The sequence below is a fragment of the Panthera onca genome, chromosome B4 (assembly GCF_046562875.1).
Source record: "Panthera onca isolate mPanOnc1 chromosome B4, mPanOnc1 haplotype 2, whole genome shotgun sequence".
NCBI classification, from domain to species: Eukaryota; Metazoa; Chordata; class Mammalia; order Carnivora; family Felidae; genus Panthera; species Panthera onca.
Genome location: NC_138345.1, coordinates 87,852,502 through 87,872,210, shown reverse-complemented (window position 1 = coordinate 87,872,210; position 19,709 = coordinate 87,852,502). Strand labels below are relative to the sequence as shown.

At 34.9% G+C, this 19,709-nt stretch overlaps 1 protein-coding gene and 1 non-coding gene across 6 annotated transcripts in view; both read right to left on the bottom strand.

Annotated features, from left to right (window-relative positions):
- Positions 1 to 1,296: 1,296 nt before the first annotated feature.
- The window catches only part of MON2 (MON2 regulator of endosome-to-Golgi trafficking), a 130,842-nt gene continuing 112,429 nt past the window's right edge, over positions 1,297 to 19,709 (bottom strand). For all 5 annotated transcript variants that reach the window (XM_078449737.2, XM_078449738.2, XM_078449740.2 and 2 more), the window contains 3 exons: positions 18,617 to 18,824; positions 15,880 to 15,962; positions 1,297 to 9,399 (listed from right to left, as the gene is read on the bottom strand). In XM_078449737.2, the coding sequence (XP_078305863.1) occupies positions 9,236 to 9,399; positions 15,880 to 15,962; positions 18,617 to 18,824 (455 nt within the window). In that variant the 3' untranslated portion in view covers positions 1,297 to 9,235. The remainder of the gene's footprint in view (positions 9,400 to 15,879; positions 15,963 to 18,616; positions 18,825 to 19,709) is intronic.
- Positions 13,170 to 13,300, bottom strand: LOC132660491 (small nucleolar RNA SNORA38). The gene has a single exon (XR_009601831.3). It is a non-coding gene; the product is annotated as a small nucleolar RNA SNORA38 (small nucleolar RNA).

Genomic DNA, 19,709 nt, shown 5'->3' with positions numbered 1-19,709 from the left:
AGCAACCGCTAAAGGTAGTTTGCCTGTTGTCACTGTGAAATAGTTCCAATTAATAACATTTATGTACTTACGTATTTTGTGTATGTGTTTATGTATTTTTATGTATTTGGTTTTGTATAGATGTAGAACCACTTGCAGTTAAATGCTTTACCTGACAAGAGCAGAAATTCGACTATGCATCACAGTGATGGTTACCAGGAAGTCTGCAGAAACTTGACTAATAGTTTCATTATGATTGGTACCACCCTGTCCTGATAAGCAATGATTGGGCTGCCATGGCCCAATCCACTTTTCATTCAGTGCACAGTCAACCACATTATTCTGCATCATAGCAAATGGCATATGTCCTAATAGTACAGGATTTCAAATTCAAATGGTCAATTGTTTGGCTTACAGGATACACATACATTAGAGCAATCAAGTTTCCAACTAAATTTAGTCATTACACTACTTCAATTGCACCTGATTCCTTTCCAGAATTAACCCATTTTTGACAGTGCTGACACCAATGTACTCATCATCCAGACACGATGTATTGTTATCAGCTTTCTTTGCTCCAGCCATAATACTCAGAATTTTACCATCCTTTCCCAGTGTGACTGCCCTCAGCTTATCAATCCTTCATCATGACCGCACAGCAGGAAAAGTGCAACAGCTTCTACCTTAGCTTTCCCTGCTCTATATTCCCTCAACTCAATCCTGCTTATAACTGCAAGTTTATCTTCCTTAGTTTTATAATTTACTTTTAAAAATAATCACTCCAAGCTTCTGCCATCTGAAATCTAGTCTGTATGGCTTTCAAAGAATGTCCATCAATGGGCCTCAATCCCTCACAGTCAATCCTGGTTCACACAACACACCGAAATGTACTATCAGTTTTCTCATATTTCACAGATATGCCTTGCTCACATTATTTGTTTTTACCTGAAATACCCTCAAATATTCTTTGGACCCATGCAAAAAAAAAAAAAAAAAAAAAAAAAAAAAAAAAAAAAAAAAAAATCTACCTACCCTCAAAGCCCATTGAAAATTCTATTTCTAACATCAAGCCTTTTCTTTCTTTTTAATTGATTTTCCTTCTGAATACTAACGGCGATAATACCCTAAGCCACACAAGACTAGGCTAAGGTTCCCTACTTTATGACTGCGTATTAATCTGTACTTGTCTTTCACAGTACTTTGCACACTTGTTAAAGACCTGTATTTCCTGCAGAACTGAATTCCATGAGGGCAGAGACTAACCTAATGCCTAACAAATAAAAGGAACTAAAATATCATGGACACAAGTACTTCATATATGGTCTTGTATTATTTTATGTATGTGGTTTCCTCAAGTAGCTATAAGCACCTGAGAGCTTCCAATGACTTTGTGCATATAGCAAGGACACAGATGTAAGCATACAGTAGTTCTTAATACACAGTGGTTGTCCAATAAAAGGCAAAAAAAAAAGGGGTCTTGTGAGAAGGCATGGGTTTTCTACTCATTTCTTGGAATGTTGTGTATCAAAAGCATATTTAATTTATATAACATTGACCTAGGTGCCAGGGACAGTGCTTTACAGTACTCTTTTAAAACACAAAAAGTTTATTTTTGAGAGAAAGATAGTGGGGGAGGGATAGAGAGAGTGGGGGAGAGAGAATCCCAAGCAGGCTCCACACTGTCAGCTAGAACCTGACCCATGGCCCGAACCCACAAACCGTGAAATCATGACCTGAGCCGAAACCAAGAGTCAGACACTCAATCATTGAGCCACCCTGGCGCCCCTACAACACTCCTTTTTAAATCCTAATAAGCAACTCCTATGAGTTAAACACCACCGTTAAATCCATTTTACAGATGAGAAAAACAAAACAGATTAATTAACTTGCCCAACATCACACACTAGTAAACAACAGAGCAGGGATTTGAACTAGAGTCTGACCCCACACTCTGGGCTCTTCATCACTATAATGAAACCTCTTATAACAAACTACAAATCAGTAAGATGTTTTAAACTGTCCCGTACAATAATAAAAGTCCAACGCAGCTCTGGAGGTCATAGCCATTAGGCAAATCTTTTTTCACACTATTTCAAGTTCTTTGTTACGTCCCAATTCCTATCCATAGAAATAGTAATTGCCTGAGAAGTATTTTAGATTTATTTTAGTAAGACTTGAATTTTAATGGAGAATATTTTTTGTAAGCTGTGCAACTAGCATGTTGTAGTGGAAAAAAACTGCGTTTGAAGCAGGACATGCTAATGCACAGACTATGTCTTTAGGCAAGTCACTTCAGCCTTTAAACCCTGACTTCCTCCTCTGTAAAAGGAGTATAATATATAAAACCTTCCTTGTAGGAGTGCTGTGAGGATTAAAAGGAATTATAGGTAAAGCCCTGGCTGACATATACGAGGTACTCCAGAAATGATGATTAAGAGAAATTAGAAAATGTATTATAACCATACCTAATTGCTGTAAGTACTATGTAGGCATTTTTCAGTATCATACACTTATCACACAACTCAGGTTCTCAAAAAAGAAACTTTAAAACAAACTATTTTTCTTTGAGAAGTAGAGGAATAGTCTGACATTGCTATAGATAGGCCATTTCAATATTAGCCTCACTAAATTAAACATAAATATACAAAATAAAAGATTAAAAGAGTCTAAACCACATAAGGGTTGTTTTTCACTTGACCTAGAATTTTTACACAAAGTTCTACATCTATTTTCTTTCCAAACTGCTGAGAGATACTTCATAATGTTCTTCTGACTAGATGTTCTTTTAATCTTTATTTTACACATTAATAGTTTCAACAAAGCTCTCAAAACACATCTCCATTATTCTATGAAAGTTTTTCCAAAATGACCATATATGTAAGCCATCCTAAACATATTGAATCATTACTTATGAAGTCTTTAACCAGAGTCAATTACGTGGGGTGTCTCTAAAGTGTTGAACCTAGTGGGGATGAGAAAGCAAACACAAAGTACATTAACGAAAAAAATGAAACATTTGCAAGATCTGAAAGTAAATTCTGAAAGTAGTTATGATTTTAAGTTACACTGAGAAAACTAGTAGTGCTGGAACATAATTAAAAAACCTAGAATCGTGCTGAGTGGTAACTGTAAAGCAAATTAAAAATCTATGCAATCACAGCTATAACTATGCAGTTTTTGTGAAAAATATATCCTAGGCCACAAAGAAAACTTGGGTTTGAGGCCAAGAGACTTCATGATTATAATACATAACTGATACGTCTCAACAACATAAAAATTGTAAGGAGAAAGTGTAACAACAGCGGTATTACTTTCAAGAACTGTGTTGGGAGCTAAAAAAGAATCTCACAAAATTAGATAAATATATCCAGTCTGACATAAACACCATATGGTAACTGCCTTAAGAGACAGGAGTTGTATGTTATGTGTTAAAATTATGACACAGAGGTAGTAAAAGCTGGAAAGCAAATGCAATTTGCACAGTTGGGTCTGAAGCCTAATATTTTATTTGATTTTTCTAGATAAAAAGAATAAGATTGCAATATTACAATCTTGGAATTTTTCTCCCATCTAGTAAGACTTCACAGAAATGAGTTACTATATTGCAATAGTTTCCTAATAATGCCATGGTTTAGCAGATCTTCCCCTGGTTGCACTCTATTGAATGTTAGTTTAAAATAAAACTCGATGTAACTACATTTGCAGCAACTGGAAATGATCTCAGAATTCAAAGGTAAAATAAATTTTTTTTTCTTACCTGAGGGATTAGAATCAATCCTAAAATGTAATTAAGAATGTTTCAACTGACCTCTGTGTCACTGTAAGCACTAAGCACAGGGATACCAAATATACTCTATAAAGACTTGGAGATGAGTACTGTAACACTGTGGCTCTTCTCTGAAGAATACTGTTTTGCCACAGAAAATTAGAAACAGCTGAAATATGTGGGCAACGTGCGGCCTCAAGTTTTTTTGAAAGTAAACAATATTTAGATAACATAAATCTAAAATAGCTCAAAGCATTTGCCTCCAAAAACAAAGAAAAAGCCCTCTCCAAAAGAAACCAAATAATTTTTTAAAACCTCATTTAAACAGATTTTAAAGACTCTCTTTCAGAAAAGTGGTATAATCTCTCTCCATGTAACAGAAAAGACATGATTGTTCCAGGTTTAGCTGAATTCATCATATTCATAGCAATCCCATTTGTGAGCATCCTGGCTGCTGAACCCTGTGGTTTCAGAAAGATAGTAGAAGCTACAGTCATTACTAGAACTTGTTCAGCTATTTTGAAATAGCAGGGAGACTTCACCTTTGCAAAAATGCAACAGTGGCCAAAGCAGAAGGTATTTCCCAAATATCGTTTAATAAAAAGGCAGTTGGCAGTGGTTCTACCACTAATAGCTCTGCTTCTTTTGAACAAAGTATAGGTGAAATTAAAGGAAGAGCTGGAACAGAAGAGGCAGCAAATAAAAGAGGAATGAAAAATAGAAAAACTGGGGAGAATGTATTAAAAAAGAAGATAAGGTAAACATAGAATTTTTTAAAGAAAGGGAAAGAGAAGGAAAGAAAGTAATGCAGGAGAAAACGAGAGAAAAATATATAGTCAAATTTATTATAGAGTAATAAATTTATCAAACAATTTTAATAGTTAACCTAACAATATCATTATGAAATCAAATCTAAGTTCAAACCATGTATTATTTTTCTCCAAAGAATTAGTAACTCATTGATTATCACCTGTGCTTTACAGATGATAATAGAAGCCTTGAAAATTTCACGTGCCTCAAGTTATGATTTACTGGATTGTTTTGTTATTGTTGTTTTTTATTTTTAAGTAAACTCTATGCCCAACATGGGACACAAACTCAGGACTCTGAGATCAAGAGTCATGTGCTCTATAAACTGAGCCAGCCAGGGGCCCCTTTACACATGCCTAAAGGTAACTAAGTCAAGATTACTAAGAGTGTTTATATTCACAAGAGGACTCACTGGGAGCTCTTTTAAAGAGAGCAAACACTGTTAGTGCACTCAAAATGAATTAACTAGATTTGTAAGAAATTGGTATTTACCGAACTTCTATGAAATAGTTTTTACATAAATCAAGATACAAAGACTTTCTTTCCCAATCCATAAAAAATTTCAAATTGAAAGCACTACTCTACTTATACAAAAAATGCAATTTAAGTGTTTTTGAAGTATTAAAAACTGTTTTCCCATAATACAAAAATCACTAACACACTGTAGTATGAACACCTGTTATCATCAACAATAATTAAAAAAAAAAAAAGTAAAATGCACTCTGATATACAACTCAGCAACATGAAGCACAGTGAAATGTGGTAGTTTATACAAGGTCAGCCTATCTGCCATAATGTCAAACCTAATCTGTAGACATCTAAAGGACATACTAGGCTGCTGGCAATACTTTCATAAGACTATTTTTGTCCACATCCATGGTAGTTTTAATTAAAAAAATAAAATAAAATAAAAATAAAATGTCCTGGCCTGGACATTATATCTATGGCTTCTAAATCACCAACATTAAGTTGTACAGCAATCACAGGCAGGTGGGTTCCTGAGAGCATTCTACTTGTACTATCACCTATGGTAGTCTCTTGAGGATTTGGCTGCCTATCTGAATTATTGTACATTTGGGAAGACTATGTTATATTAGGTCACTGTATAATAAACTGTTTTTCAGTAACACGAGTATAAAAATGACAACCTCATTAATACTTTTGTGTTGTTTTCTACACTATGCTGTCTCACCCTCACTTTAAGTAACCTCTACACCCAATGTGGGGCTTGAACTCACGACCCTGAGATTGAGAGTTCCATGCTCTTCCTACTGAGCCAGCTAGGCGCCCCACACCCTCAGTTTCACAACTGATCCTTTGGCCTTAGGGTCACCTGGGACTAGTGCTACCAAACTGTGACAATAAGCAAAATGCTTACTCTAAGGTTACAGCGAGAAAAGACAACCTAGTTGTTACTGGCTTGTTATAGAATTAATTTAAATGAGTGTTACTCTTCGGAATAAAATACATGTGTAAATTGTTCATCTCTTCCTTCTGGTGCTAAACATAACTTAAGGATTATAGCAAGAATAGGGGGAAAACAGGAAAGAAACAACATAGCTATCAATACAATAAAATTAAAAACGAAAGCAAGTGATGGGGCGCCTGGGTGGCTCAGTTGGTTAAGCGTCCAATTTCAGCTCAGGTCACGATCTTCATGATTTTGGGCCCCGCTTCAGGTTCATGATCTTGGGCCCCGCTTCCAGCTCTGTGCTGACAGTTGGAGCCTGGAGTTTGCTTCAGATTACGTGTCTCCCTCTCTCTCTGCCCCTCCCCTTCTTGTGCTCTCTCTCTTTCTCTCTCTCTCAAAAATAAATAAAAACATTAAAAAGAATTTAAAAAAATGAAAGCAAGTGAAAGTGGTTTTCTCTTGGCCAGACTTTCATGCATTTTCTTTTTCTTTTAGCCACTACAGGCTCCTAATAAGTGTTACTTATTCAGTAAAACTAACAAAACTTTAACACTAGTTATACAGAAATACTAAATGAGACACTACAAAATTACCTATTTTCTTTTCCTTTTTGGCAGTGGTAGGATTGTAGGAAAATAAAAAGTAAGTTATTCAAGTTGAAAATTTGTTTCTTTTATAATGGAAAAAAGTTACGGAAGGACTATAATCTGATGTTGGATTATACCTGCCCTCTGACAATCTATATTAAGAAAGGCATGGCCAGTGGAAAAAAAAATGATATTAGGCTTAAAACTCATGGTATTTATAATATGCGTTCCAAAGAACATTATTACTAATGCTTCAAGGACTAGTCATAGTATCAGCTATGCTGTAAAGTGATATTAGCCTTGAGAACTTCCTTTTTTAATGTCATACTATCTAGTAATCTCACACAGCCCAGTTCTTCTGGTCACTACAGAACCCAATTCACACCAACAAGACAAGGGCACTCACTGTGTTAACCTCCCCAGGGACCAGGATATCTTAGAAAATGCAGACTAAAAGGAATGTGTGACTCAAGGGATGAACTGCTGATAGTGACCCCTGGGGTGGCAGGACATATTCTGGGAGGAAAAAAACCTGCCAAATTATACCACCAAGCGGGCAGCCCACTTTGCTTGTCACTAAGACTGGCACCGATTACCATATTCTATGGTATCAACACATTCAGTGCTTTGCTCTAAAGGGAATGGTCCTGGTATTGAAGGCTAATACAATATTAACTAAAACTACTCAACTTATATAAATGTATGCTGTATACCTTTGATTTGTATTTAACTTTCACTGGAGAATAACTTTTATGATTGCAATCAATCGATTATTTCTCAGGAATAAACATTTTCACTTCATGTAAATTCATGGCAATATTTTTAACATGTTACTTAACTGGCACACTACCCTTGTTAGTCTATTTCAGTACTTTATCAATGATACACATATCTGTCTAACTCCCAATGTAACATATCCAAATATAGGAAATAAACTGAATACACAGCTTGGTATTTTCTTTTTTACAACTTTAAGGAAAATGCTGAAGACAGAATCTATGAAATGCCATATTAATTTACCCTAATTTTAGGTGAAATTATAAAATAGAAATTCATTAATTCATGTAAATAAAAATAATATCTCCTCGATAAAAGCTTACCATGTTTACAGATAATAGTGCAAATTAAATAATTTCACAATCACAACAGCCTCAAAATTGTATCTCATTCATTACTCAATTCTAGTATCTTCTCCTAGTTTTATAATTATTTTGGAGAGGCTGCAATGTATAAATTCTATTAAAATCAAAGGACTTCCAGCACACTAACATAATACTGAAACCATTATGATTTCTTAATCATTGTTTTAAACATCTTTGTGTCTTCACATAAATGTTTATGCAAATGTAACTAATATGATAATACCACAATCCATTAATAAAAAATACAGTAAGCTAGGTTAGTTTTTTAATAAACAAGTAATGTACTCAAGAGCATTTTTCTTCTTCACTAAGAAAAGTGAAACAAAATTAGCAATTCACTCCATGACAGAAAGTTTACTGTACTTCTAAATGCTTCACTGTCTCCAAAAATACACTTCTCATTGTTTTAGAACACACACACATTTTATATTTATGGGTTGGCATAGTTATTTTTTTTCTTGCGAAGACATTACAAAATGAAGCACTGAAATGAACAAAACTTCACAGGCAAAATTTAGGAAATCTGGAATCATCTTGCCTGGATCATAATTCAAAGACAGTGATAAATGCTTAGTCAGTGAGAAAAAGAAAATCAGTAGAAATATAATATGAAAAGTCTTTAAAATCCAAACACCAAATATAAAAACAGATAGACTTACGTGAAAGCTGGGAAAGATATTTAAAGAAATGAGGTATGACGGAGTCAGAATGCTACAATATATCCCAATGTATTAAGCTAATAACTATACTTCAAAGTTGCAAAATCAGCAAATCATAAACTATTTGCTGCTGTGTTCACATGACCTTTCTGGTCAGATGTTTAATAGTCACTAGTAAATACATTTAAAATAAGCACTAAAGATAACTGCATGATCATATGGTAAGCATACCTGCCGCTTAAGAAGGCAAATTATAAGTAAAAATGAAAGCAAACAATTTTGTATTAATAATAAATACAGCTTCAAGCATTTAACATTATCAATATTTTAAAAATTTAAATAATAAATGCAACTATTTTATACAGAACTGTACCATTTATTATACACACAAGTTTATCAGTTCCCTTTGTTTACAAAGGCTGGTTATAGATAATATGGAATGTTACAGTACCATCTTGCATAAAATTTTAGTACAATTTGTACTTGAAAAAGGGTGCAAAAACACCAGCCTAATAAATCTGACTGAATGAAATATCTTTTCTTTCTTTTTAAAAAGTACATCATTAACACATACACCACAAACTGTACATAAGCTCACTTTTAAATCACCAACTGAAGATACAGTAGCAGGTATGTTGCAGTATTAACTAACTCTCCATCAGTTTAACCTACTAAAGGCTTCCACCGCTGCTCACTCAGGAGCCTTTGTTGACATGTAAGCTTGTAATATGAATTACTGAACTCAGGTAAGTACAATTTAAAGGAGGCGAACAACAGCTGCCAAGAATTATTGGTAGTAAGAAATGTCCTTCTCATAGAAGACTCACTGAGGATCAAACAGTCTTTAGATAATCTTTCTTCTTTAAAATTATTATAGCTGGTCAAGATTCTCCATTTTGAACTTTGGATGCTGGTGGCTGCATGAAATCCTTAAAAGGAACGAGTGCCTCTTTAAGTGCAGAGCAGACTTCTGCAGACGAGCAGGTGATGCATTCGACTAGAGTTGGGTATAAAGCAATCACTTGTGCCCAGGTATTTCCATCAACTGCAATTAAAAAGTATAAAATCTCAAAAACATGTGTATTTAAATAGCAGAGATTATCCAATTAACATAACACAATCCTTTAAATACAAGGCAAAGAAAAAAATCCCCCAATATGGAGATTCCACAATCTTATACCCTTTTCTTTTTTAATCTTTGGAAGACTTCCCGATAGATCGAATAAGATATGAGGGGGAAACATATGGTCAGAGTACAGAGTCATCCATACCAAGGAATGTGCTAAAGTCCATTTTAAATGATACTTCAATTTGTGAAGGCCTTGGAAGCTAACAAAGTAACTTGGAATTCAAACTTCTGTCATTTTCAGTGTAAGTGCCAGACAATGTAGTGCATATTTCAAGAAGAATTAGAATTAGAAAACAACTCAATTTCTTATGCAGTTGTATGCTAAAAATATAAATATTTAAATGGTTTCCCCAGTAATGTCCTTGATACTGATTTTAGTTTCAAGTGACCAAAGATCCACTCTTCTCTTGTACTGCTTCCTAATCTTTAACAGGTATCATTAGATTTAAACTTCAGTGTGAAGAGACACGTCCGTGTTCCTCTCCACTATCACCAACAAGTAGTACAGTTGAATACTATTTGGTGAATGGGAAAAAGTGTTACATCCCATTTAGTTTATAATTTCCTTATACTCTGAGATCACATATTACATGTCTATTTTTCTGTAAACGCTGTGCATATTGCTGAGCCTGCAATACGCAACAAAACCAGCTGACAGATTTTGTTACACAGTATATGTATACGACACTATGAAACAAGTCTCAAATCTAGGAGGCAGTCTAGCATAAAAGAAAGATACTGTATTATACACAAGGAACTGTGATTCTATTTTTCACTCCAATTTCTCTTTATCTCAGCTTCTGTTGGGAGAATAAAGGAATGTGTTTCTTACACTAGTATTCTTCAAAATACTTCTTATAAAAATGATGACCAGGGAAGTTTGGCACATGTTGTATATATTATCTTCCTTTTGGGGGACTCATAATTCACACGAATTTATTAAAAACTTGCAGTAAAAAAGAGGCTTAACTTTAATCTAGGATTTCCAAAATTAATTTGATTATGGAATTTTTTTTATATTCAATATCTACTGACATCACTCATCATCATCAATATTCATTCCTGAGTACAAATCTTGGGAAATGCTGAACTGTTCACGCAATCCCTTCTTCACCCAAACACAGGCTTCCTCAGACTAGAAATGGGAAAAAGAAAAAGGGAGGGGAGCGGATGGGTAACGGTGAAGGAGGGACTCAGGCCAGTGCTGTTTTTATCTGTTTTATATCTTGGGAATCCATAAGAGATCTCATTTGTAAAAAGAATTTTCCTTGCTTAACAGAAAACAAACAGTTTAAAGAGAAGTTTTAAACAGTCTGCTCCAGCTGTCTTCTATGAAACTTTCCACTGATCATTTAACAAAAGATTACACAGAGAGGATTCTGGAAAAATGGCAGAGAGCAAGTACCCGGAATCTGTCTTCCCACCTAGACAACAATTGTATTGGCAGAATCGGCTTGATACAACTATTTTGGAACTCTGGAGTCTACTGAAGGCTTGCAACTTCCAGAGGTAGACTTGGATAGAATATTGTGGTTAATTTTGGTCAATTTCAGCTCTTAGCACAGTAGCAGCTACCCATCCCTCAACCCTAGCCATGTGGTAGGCAGCTGTGCACGTGCTCCTGGAGCAGCTTGCCTGCAGCAGGCCACGGTGGGCAAAAAGACCATATCCTCCAAATATCGGGGATCTGTGCTCTGATCGCTGCTTCTGATCATAGAGGTGTAAACAAAGGGGCTTCAACAACAACAAAAAACAACTCAATTCAAAAAATGGCAAAGGACTTGAATAGACATTTCTCCAAAGGAGATATACAAATGGCCGATAATGTATACAAATGGCCAATAATGTACACGAAAAGATGCTCAACATCGCCAACCTAAGGGAAATGCAAATCAGAACTACAATGAGATACCAACTCATACTGATTAAAATGGCTACTATCAAAACAAAAACAAAATTTAAAAAAACACAAGTATTTGTGCAGATGTGGAGAAATTAGAACCTTTGTTCACTGATGGTTGTAATATAAAATGGTATAGCCACTGTGGAAAATAATACAGTGGTTCCTCAAAAAACAAAAAAATAGAATTACCATATGATCCAGCAATTCTACTTCTGGGTATATACTCAAAAGAACAAAGCAGGGTCTTGAAGAGATTCCTACACACATTCATAGCAGCATTATTTGCAATAGCTAAAATGTGGAATTAACCCAAGTGTCTACCAAAGGATGAATGGATAAGGAAAATATGAGACACACACACAACACACACACACACACACACACACACCACAATGGAATATTATTCAGCCTTAAAAAGTAAATTCTCCAATATGCTACAATATGAATGAAACTCAATGACATTATACTAAGCAGAAAAGCCAGTCACAAAAAGACAAGTATTTTATGACTCAACTTATATGAGATACCGAGAGCAAAGTCATAGTAATAGAAAATAGAATGGTGGTGTCAGAAACTAGGAGGAGCAGGGAATAAGGAGTTATTGTTTAATGAGTGTCGAGTTTCAGTTACAAGATAAAAAGAGTTATGGAGATAGATCATGGTGATGGTTGCACACTATTATGAAATTAATACCACTGAACTATACACTTAAAAATGGCTGAAGATAAATATTTTATGTGTATTTTGCAACAATAAAAAAACTGGGAAAAATAAAAAAAAGGTTGCACAGATTGAAACCTATCTAGATTGCCCCAGATGGAGAGTCAACTGACAAAATTAATTCTTGGTTTACTACTGGAAAATAAAAAAATACGCTGTTTAAGGGGCGCCTGGGTGGCTCAGCCGACTGGGCATCCGACTTCGGCTTTGGTCATGATCTCATGGTTTGTGGTTTCAAGCCCTACATCAGGCTCTGTGCTGACAGCTCGGAGCCTGAAGCCTGTTTCGGATTCTGTGTCTCCCCACCCGCCCCCCTCTCTCTGCCCCTCCCCTGCTCACACTCTGTCTCAAAAATAAATAAATGTAAAAAAAAAAAAAAAAATTTAAAAAATACACTGTTTAAGATCACATCCTAAACTCAGGGAAGGCTCTTCAAATTTCTTAAAATACAGTTTTTAAAACCTACCATACATATGGGGTGCCTGGGTGGCTCAGTCAGTTGAGCGTCCAACTTCAGCTCAGGTCATGATCTCACGGTTTGTGGGTTGGAGCTATGCATCGGGCTCTGTGCTGGCATAGGATTCTCTGTCTCTCTCTCTTTTGCTCTCTCTGCCCCTCCCCCACCTGTGTTCTCTCCCAAAGTAAAGAAATGAACTTAAAAAAAAAAAAAAATCCCACTACAGATCTTGGGCTTACCTATCAAAAGGAATGAAAAAGCTGTATGTATTGATATGGAAGTATCTCCAAATTTTATGAAGCGGAGAAAAATAAAGAGTATTCAGGACAGTAGGTATAATATGGGGCTACTATGCATATTCATTTATGTTTAAAACTGGGGGAATACTGGAGTATATATATATATTGTATTTACATAATAAACTCATGGAAAGATCCACAAACTAATAAAAATGGTTAAATGGTTACCTATGGCGAGGTAAGAACTAGGCAGATATAAAATAGGATAAAGCTATCTCAAAACTTTTCCCTGTATATTTTTGAATTTTTGAAACATGTGTATGTGGTTACTAGCTATTCAAATTCTATTTTCTCCCTCTCTCTCTCTCTCTGTTGGATGGTTGATCTTGAGCCTGCATGGAGCAAGCTGGCCCCAGACTTCTCCAAGTCCACATTTCTCTTCCTCCAATTCTTACGTGTTCAAAGACAGGGAACTACAGACATGCCTTTGTAGGAGGGTTACCTATTCAAATTTTAAAGTAAAGATCAAGTAAAATGATAAAAACAAAATTCCCCCAAATTAAAAATAAGTCCAAAAAATGCCTCCTCTCTCACTAGAAAACCCTAAAACAAATGACCAATGTTTTAAACAATTTTGGACTGGCAACGAGCAATCCAACATATTTCCACTGGAAAGGCTTGGCTTTTTCTTAGTTATCTTCTTTTTTCCTGTTTCTTAATGAAGCTTATCATAGCTTTCTAATATGTTACAATATCATCTTCATTTATGGTTACATTTAGTTTAAAATTTCACTTCATATACCCAGAGCCACAATTCAAACTCTCTTAGACAATTTTTAACAGTAAGTTAAATCATTTACCATTACTACACTGCCCTATTCTTGGCCCACTAGCTATGAAAAAAAAAAAAAAAAGTTACTTTTTCTTCCCTTTTCTTCCTTTATACAAATTTTGGTTAAATTCTTGACAGCTGTCTAAAAATTCTGCAAAATAATGCAAGCACTATGCACTGAAATATACTGGTTATATTTAATATACTATAGCAATAACATGGGAATTGGAGAATTTCCTGTTTAAGTCTTAAATATATTTTAGACTTGAATTAAGAATCCAATTCTATCCTATGATCTAATAAAGATTTTACTGGTCACTAGGAAGTTAATGCATGACTTCTCTCTCTAAAATATCAACCAGAACATTTTTGATGAGAACTCAAATTTGAATTTGATGGGATGAAGTCAAGATATTGCTCCAAAAATTTTCTTACAAATTCCACCCTTCCCGGGGCGCCTGGGTGGCTCTGTCGGTTGATCACCCAGCTTCGGCTCAGGTCATGATCTCAGTTTGTGAGTTTGAGCCCCGCGTTGGGCTCTGTGCTGACAGCTCAGGGCTTGGAGCCTGCTTCAGATTCAGTGTCTCCCTCTCTCTGCCCCTCCCCTGCTCACACCCTGTCTTTCTCTCAAAAATAAATAAAGATTAAAAAAAAAAAAAACCCCACCAAATTCCACCCCCCTCCCTTTGTATTGAATAAGTACAAATCTATTACTCCTTATAAGGTTTAGTATAATACTCTTTCTAGGCCAAAGTACTAGTGGGTAAATTTTGAAAATGAAAAAATATGTATTTACTTTTATTACATAATAATTGCCAGGAACAAATATCCTATGATTCATTTATTAGGCATTTATTAGGAACCTTCTTCTTGGGTATTAAAAGTAATGCTGCATAAAGTGCCAGTCTGCTAATGTGCTTGGGCCAGAATGTAAATCAACACACTTCCTTCTTTTTTTTTTTTTTTTAATTTTTTTTTTTTTTTTTTTTAACGTTTATTTACTTTTGAGACAGAGAGACAGAGGATGAACGGGGGAGGGTCAGAGAGAGAGGGAGACACAGAATCTGAAACAGGCTCCGGGCTCTGAGCTGTCAGCACAGAGCCCGACACGGGGCTCAAACTCACGAGCCGTGAGATCATGACCTGAGCTGAAGTCGGACGCTTAACCGACTGAGCCACCCAGGTGCCCCAACACACTTCCTTCTTTAACAAACTCTTGTTGTATAAAAAAATGTCAACTAAACCACTGTGTTTAGTGACACAAATATGCCAGCTCTTTATCCTAACCTCAAACAAACCACTTTGAGTAGCAATGCTGTAGAGGATTCAAATAGAACAAAATATGGCCCAAAAAGCCTCTCAAGAAGTTTACAAGTTAAGGGAAGTGACTGATTCATCTATATGTGTAACAGTAATACATATAGAGTGCCTTCGGACAAAGGTACACATAAACTAGCTACGAGTTCAATGAAAAGAGAAATCATTCACCACTAAAGATTAAAAACAAGGTTAAAAAGTGGAGTGGTATTTGAACTAGGTAGACATAGGTAGGAGAATGAAATAAGCAAAGGGTTAGAAAAACTTGGGTAGACTGAAAATTTTAGTTTGGTGGGAAACAGGATACATGAAATCTAGTGGAAATAAAGCATAAACCTAATAGAGGCTGAGAATAGTACTCTCTGCATTTGGTAGGTAATGGTACATGAAAATTTTTTGTTTTGTTTTACAAGGATGGGAAAATGAATGATCAAAGCTGCACTTTTGGAAAAATCATTTCTAGCAACAATGTAAAGAACGGAGAGAAGAGAGATGAGTAACAGAAAGGGGAAACAAATGAGAGAAGGCTATAAAATGATTCAAAGTTGAACAGTTTATACTTATACCATAATTCAGTACACATGCAGGATGAAAACTACTCCCACCCAAAACTCAGTGATGCTCCACATTAAACTTATACGAAATACTAATTATCCATGCAACACCCTAACTTCAGACCAACTTAGTTAAAAAAAAAAAAAAAAAAAAAAAAAAAAAAAAGCCAAACTGTTGTTTAATATTAAGAAGCCAAAACATTTACTTAATTGACATCCTAATGGACGATGCTTTGCTGTCATAAGGACTGGGAAAAAGAAAGTCTAATAGTTGTTATATTCCTAAAATTCAGTTAACTTAATAATAGAAAAGTATATCAGAAATAGAACATAAATGTTATGAGTTTAGAATAACTGAGTTTCTAAGCACTTACCATTCTCAGGCTGAGTTTTCTTAAGTGAATCAATGAGAGTACTGACTGCTTTTAAAACAAATATAATTTCTGTTACTTGTTGCCTAAAAAACAGATGGGAAATTATTTCCATCATGATTTTAAGATATGCCATGTGTGTTTACTAGGTTTATACAAATAGATATATTTTTGGAAAAATACTGAACACAATACAAAGTTAGTTTTAAATTCTTATTAAAATATTTTATTAACATATACTTCAGTGTGCAAATAAGATTTATAGTTATTTTTACCATAGGTTATCAATTTCAAAGGGAGGGGGAGGCAATCTCTTCAGGCAAATCTAAATTTGTAAGATAATTGTAAAATATTTCATATAATTATTTAAAGTTAAGACATTTTATAATATATGCTTTTAAGGCTTCTCTACAAAAATGTTTTTTTTTCTTTTTAACTCCTTAGCACCAAAAGGGATTTGCCAAAGCTTAAATGGAAATAAAAACCACTATTACCTCCTGACACATATTTTATCATGCTGTTAAAAGAACATTTAAAATTATAATAGTACTTGTTTGATTTTCTAATACAACAAAAAGAAACATGCTCAAAACTAATCCTAAGGTGTCTCCTATTTGGAGACATCAGTAATGAAGAATGAACTTGGGAGTAAAGGATGAACAAGAGTAGCTTCATTCCCTTCTTTATCCCTACATAGTTTCCTCCCTTTCCCCTCATTGCTGACACCAATCTGTGTTTTCATTCTGCAGAAAAAATTTTTCTAATACTATGACAGAGTACTATTTCAAGCCTCCCTTTGTAAGCATAGAAGAAGTTACTGTGTTGCAATGTAGTTTAGAAAATAATGTAATGATACTGCATCAAACACAGGATGATACAATACTTTATAGGACAACTATAAGTAAGACTCAATTTAAAAGCAATAAACACTAAAAACATGAAAAATGAAGGAAAAGCTGCTTTCTGAAGTCAAATAATACGTTATAATCTAGTAAATAAAAATATTCCAAGCAAAGCAACTTTATTACTGCTTTTCCAAGTATACTTCAGAGATTATGATAAATCAATTTTCAATCATGCCCATAACCAAATTACTAACACCTGTCTTTGGAATGCTTTTATATATAAATCTGAATACGAGGAGGTATAATTTATATTTTAGAAATTCAAAATACAGTGGATCTTAAAAATAGAAATACAAATGACTATTAAGCATTGGTAATTTAAAAAAAACCAAACTACCATGTAACTATTTTTCATTCATCAAATTTAAAAAAGATAAAATAAATCATAAAATGGCAAATAATTTTAAAATGCTAAAAACTGAGAAAAGGACATTTATATACTTCTGGGAGAATGTAAATTGGCAGAAATTTCTGGTAGGCAATTTGGAATACATATCAAAAGCTTTAAAAATGTTTTTATCTTAGGGCACCTGAGTGCTCAGTTAAGCCTCTGACTTCAGCTCAGGTCATGATCTCACGGTTTACGACTTCAAGTCCTGCATCTGGCTCTGTGCGGTCAGCTCAGAGTCTGAAGCCTGCTTCAGATTCTGTGTCTCCCTCTCTCTCTGCCCCTCCCCCTGCTCACAGTTTGTCTCTCAAAAATAAATAAACATTAAAAGAAATTTTAAAAATGTTTTTATCTTTTTTTTAATTTTTTTTTTTTAACGTTTATTTATTTTTGAGACAGAGAGAGACAGAGCATGAACGGGGAGGGTCAGAGAGAGGGAGACACAGAATCTGAAACAGGCTCCAGGCTCTGAGCTGTCAGCACAGAGCCCGACGCAGGGCTCGAACTCACGGGCTGCGAGATCATGATCCGAGCTGAAGTCGGCCGCTCAACCGACTGAGCCACCCAGGCGCCCCAAAAATGTTTTTATCTTTTGACAAGTAATTCTAACTCCAAAAATTTATTATAAGTAAATAAGAATGTGCACAAAGATTTGGGGCTGATGATTTACCTCTCCAATAGTACCTCAAGAGATGGACCCATAATGATTTTTGAAACTCTACCCTGACTTTGATAACTCTATCTTCCAATGGTATTTTGTTTCATTTGTTTTGCTTTAAACTCTAATTCCCACATAAAAAAAATAGATTGGTGACATAACTCAAATTTATGATTACATTTTTTGATGAATTCTGATTTCTATCCCAACTTTGATTAGCTTTGGCTTTGCAGAAAGACCTAGAGCCCCTTCCACTGACACAGCTTGGCTAAGTGGGAAGCAAATTAGTTTAGGAACAAGGGCTTAATTAAGCAAACTAGATAAAAAGAAGATCTAAAATGCTAGCTGACTTGTAGAGAAATCTAAAAAAAACTGTAAAACTAACTAGGAAGTTCCCAGAGTATGATTTATCAATTATTTTCTCTCTAGAGAGATCCACACCTATGTGCTCATACAGATCCACAAGTCCTTATCCAGAAATCCTTGAGAAAACATATTTTAGAATTCAAAATTTTCTTTTAAATCCAAAAAGGAAACTTGGTACACATATCATATATTACTTAACCTTCATGACGAGTCTGAAAAAGCATCCCAAAATAAAATGCATTAATATATCTGCAGCAAAACTTATAAATATTTACACCATATAAAATAAATAAAATTATAAACAGCTTCAGGTTACATTCACATCACTTATAAAAACAACTTGGTGCTCAAAGCTTTTTTTTTTTTTTTTGAATTAATAACTATGACAGCATATTCCCTTCATCTATAAAATAAAATCTATACCTTGGAAGAGGGCATTTACCACTTAATCTTTCATCCTCTATATAGCGATGAAGTACATCTTGAGACCTCTTTAAAAGTACTGAGAGTGCCATTCGTGAGATATAGCCTTCTTGAGGTGTTGTGACTTTGTTACTGAAGGAAAACTGGAGCAATGTTTCAAAACACATTTTCGAAAATTCCTCTCTCAAACGAATATCAATCTCTGCTTCTGTAAAATTAACAATTTTTGATGGTTAATAGGAAGTTAAATTAATAACCTTAATGATAACAATTTAGCAAACTAGGAACAGAAGGAAATTCTTCAACTGATGAAGAGCATCTATGAAAACCTTACAGCTAACAGCATGTATATAACAATTTTCCCCCTTTCAAGACCAAAAACAAGGCAAGACTGTCAACTCTCATCATTTCTACTTAGTATTTTTCTTGTCTTGTTTTTTTTCATACTCTTTGACAGCACTATAAAATACTTCTCAATGGTTTGCCACAAGGTCAAGTTTGTGATTTTTCTTTCTTTCTTCTTCCTTCCTCCCTTCCTACTTTCCTCTTAGCGACATCTTTCTAGAGCCAGACCTGAGCTCTATTCTGGACTAGCTGCTCTCTAGACCTGCTGTCCCGCTATCTCCTAGAACTAGTCTTTGTCATAGCCTGGGAATTGTTTTATTCTCTTATTGTATATCCCACTTCCTAGATCCATGCCTTCCATTTCCTTGGCTTACTCCTTTGTTTTCATGGAGCACATTCTAGAATGTCTCAGAAAGACTATTCTGAATAGGAAGTAACATTTTTGAGAACTTGCATTTCTGAAAATATCATTACTTTACTGTGGTACTCAAAGAGTTGTTCCTTAGCAGCATCAACATCACCAGAAAACTCGTTAGAAATGCAAATTCTCATATCCCACCCCATACGTACTGAATCAGAAGCTCTGAGAGTACAGCCCAGCAATAGCTTGCCCTTGCAGCTGATTATAATACATGCTGACATTTGAAAATTACCATTCTACGCTTATACTCTGCCAACAATGGGCCCACGTTTAAAACTCCTTCTTAAAAATCCTTTCCATTTCTAACTCTCAAACTACTTCATCGAT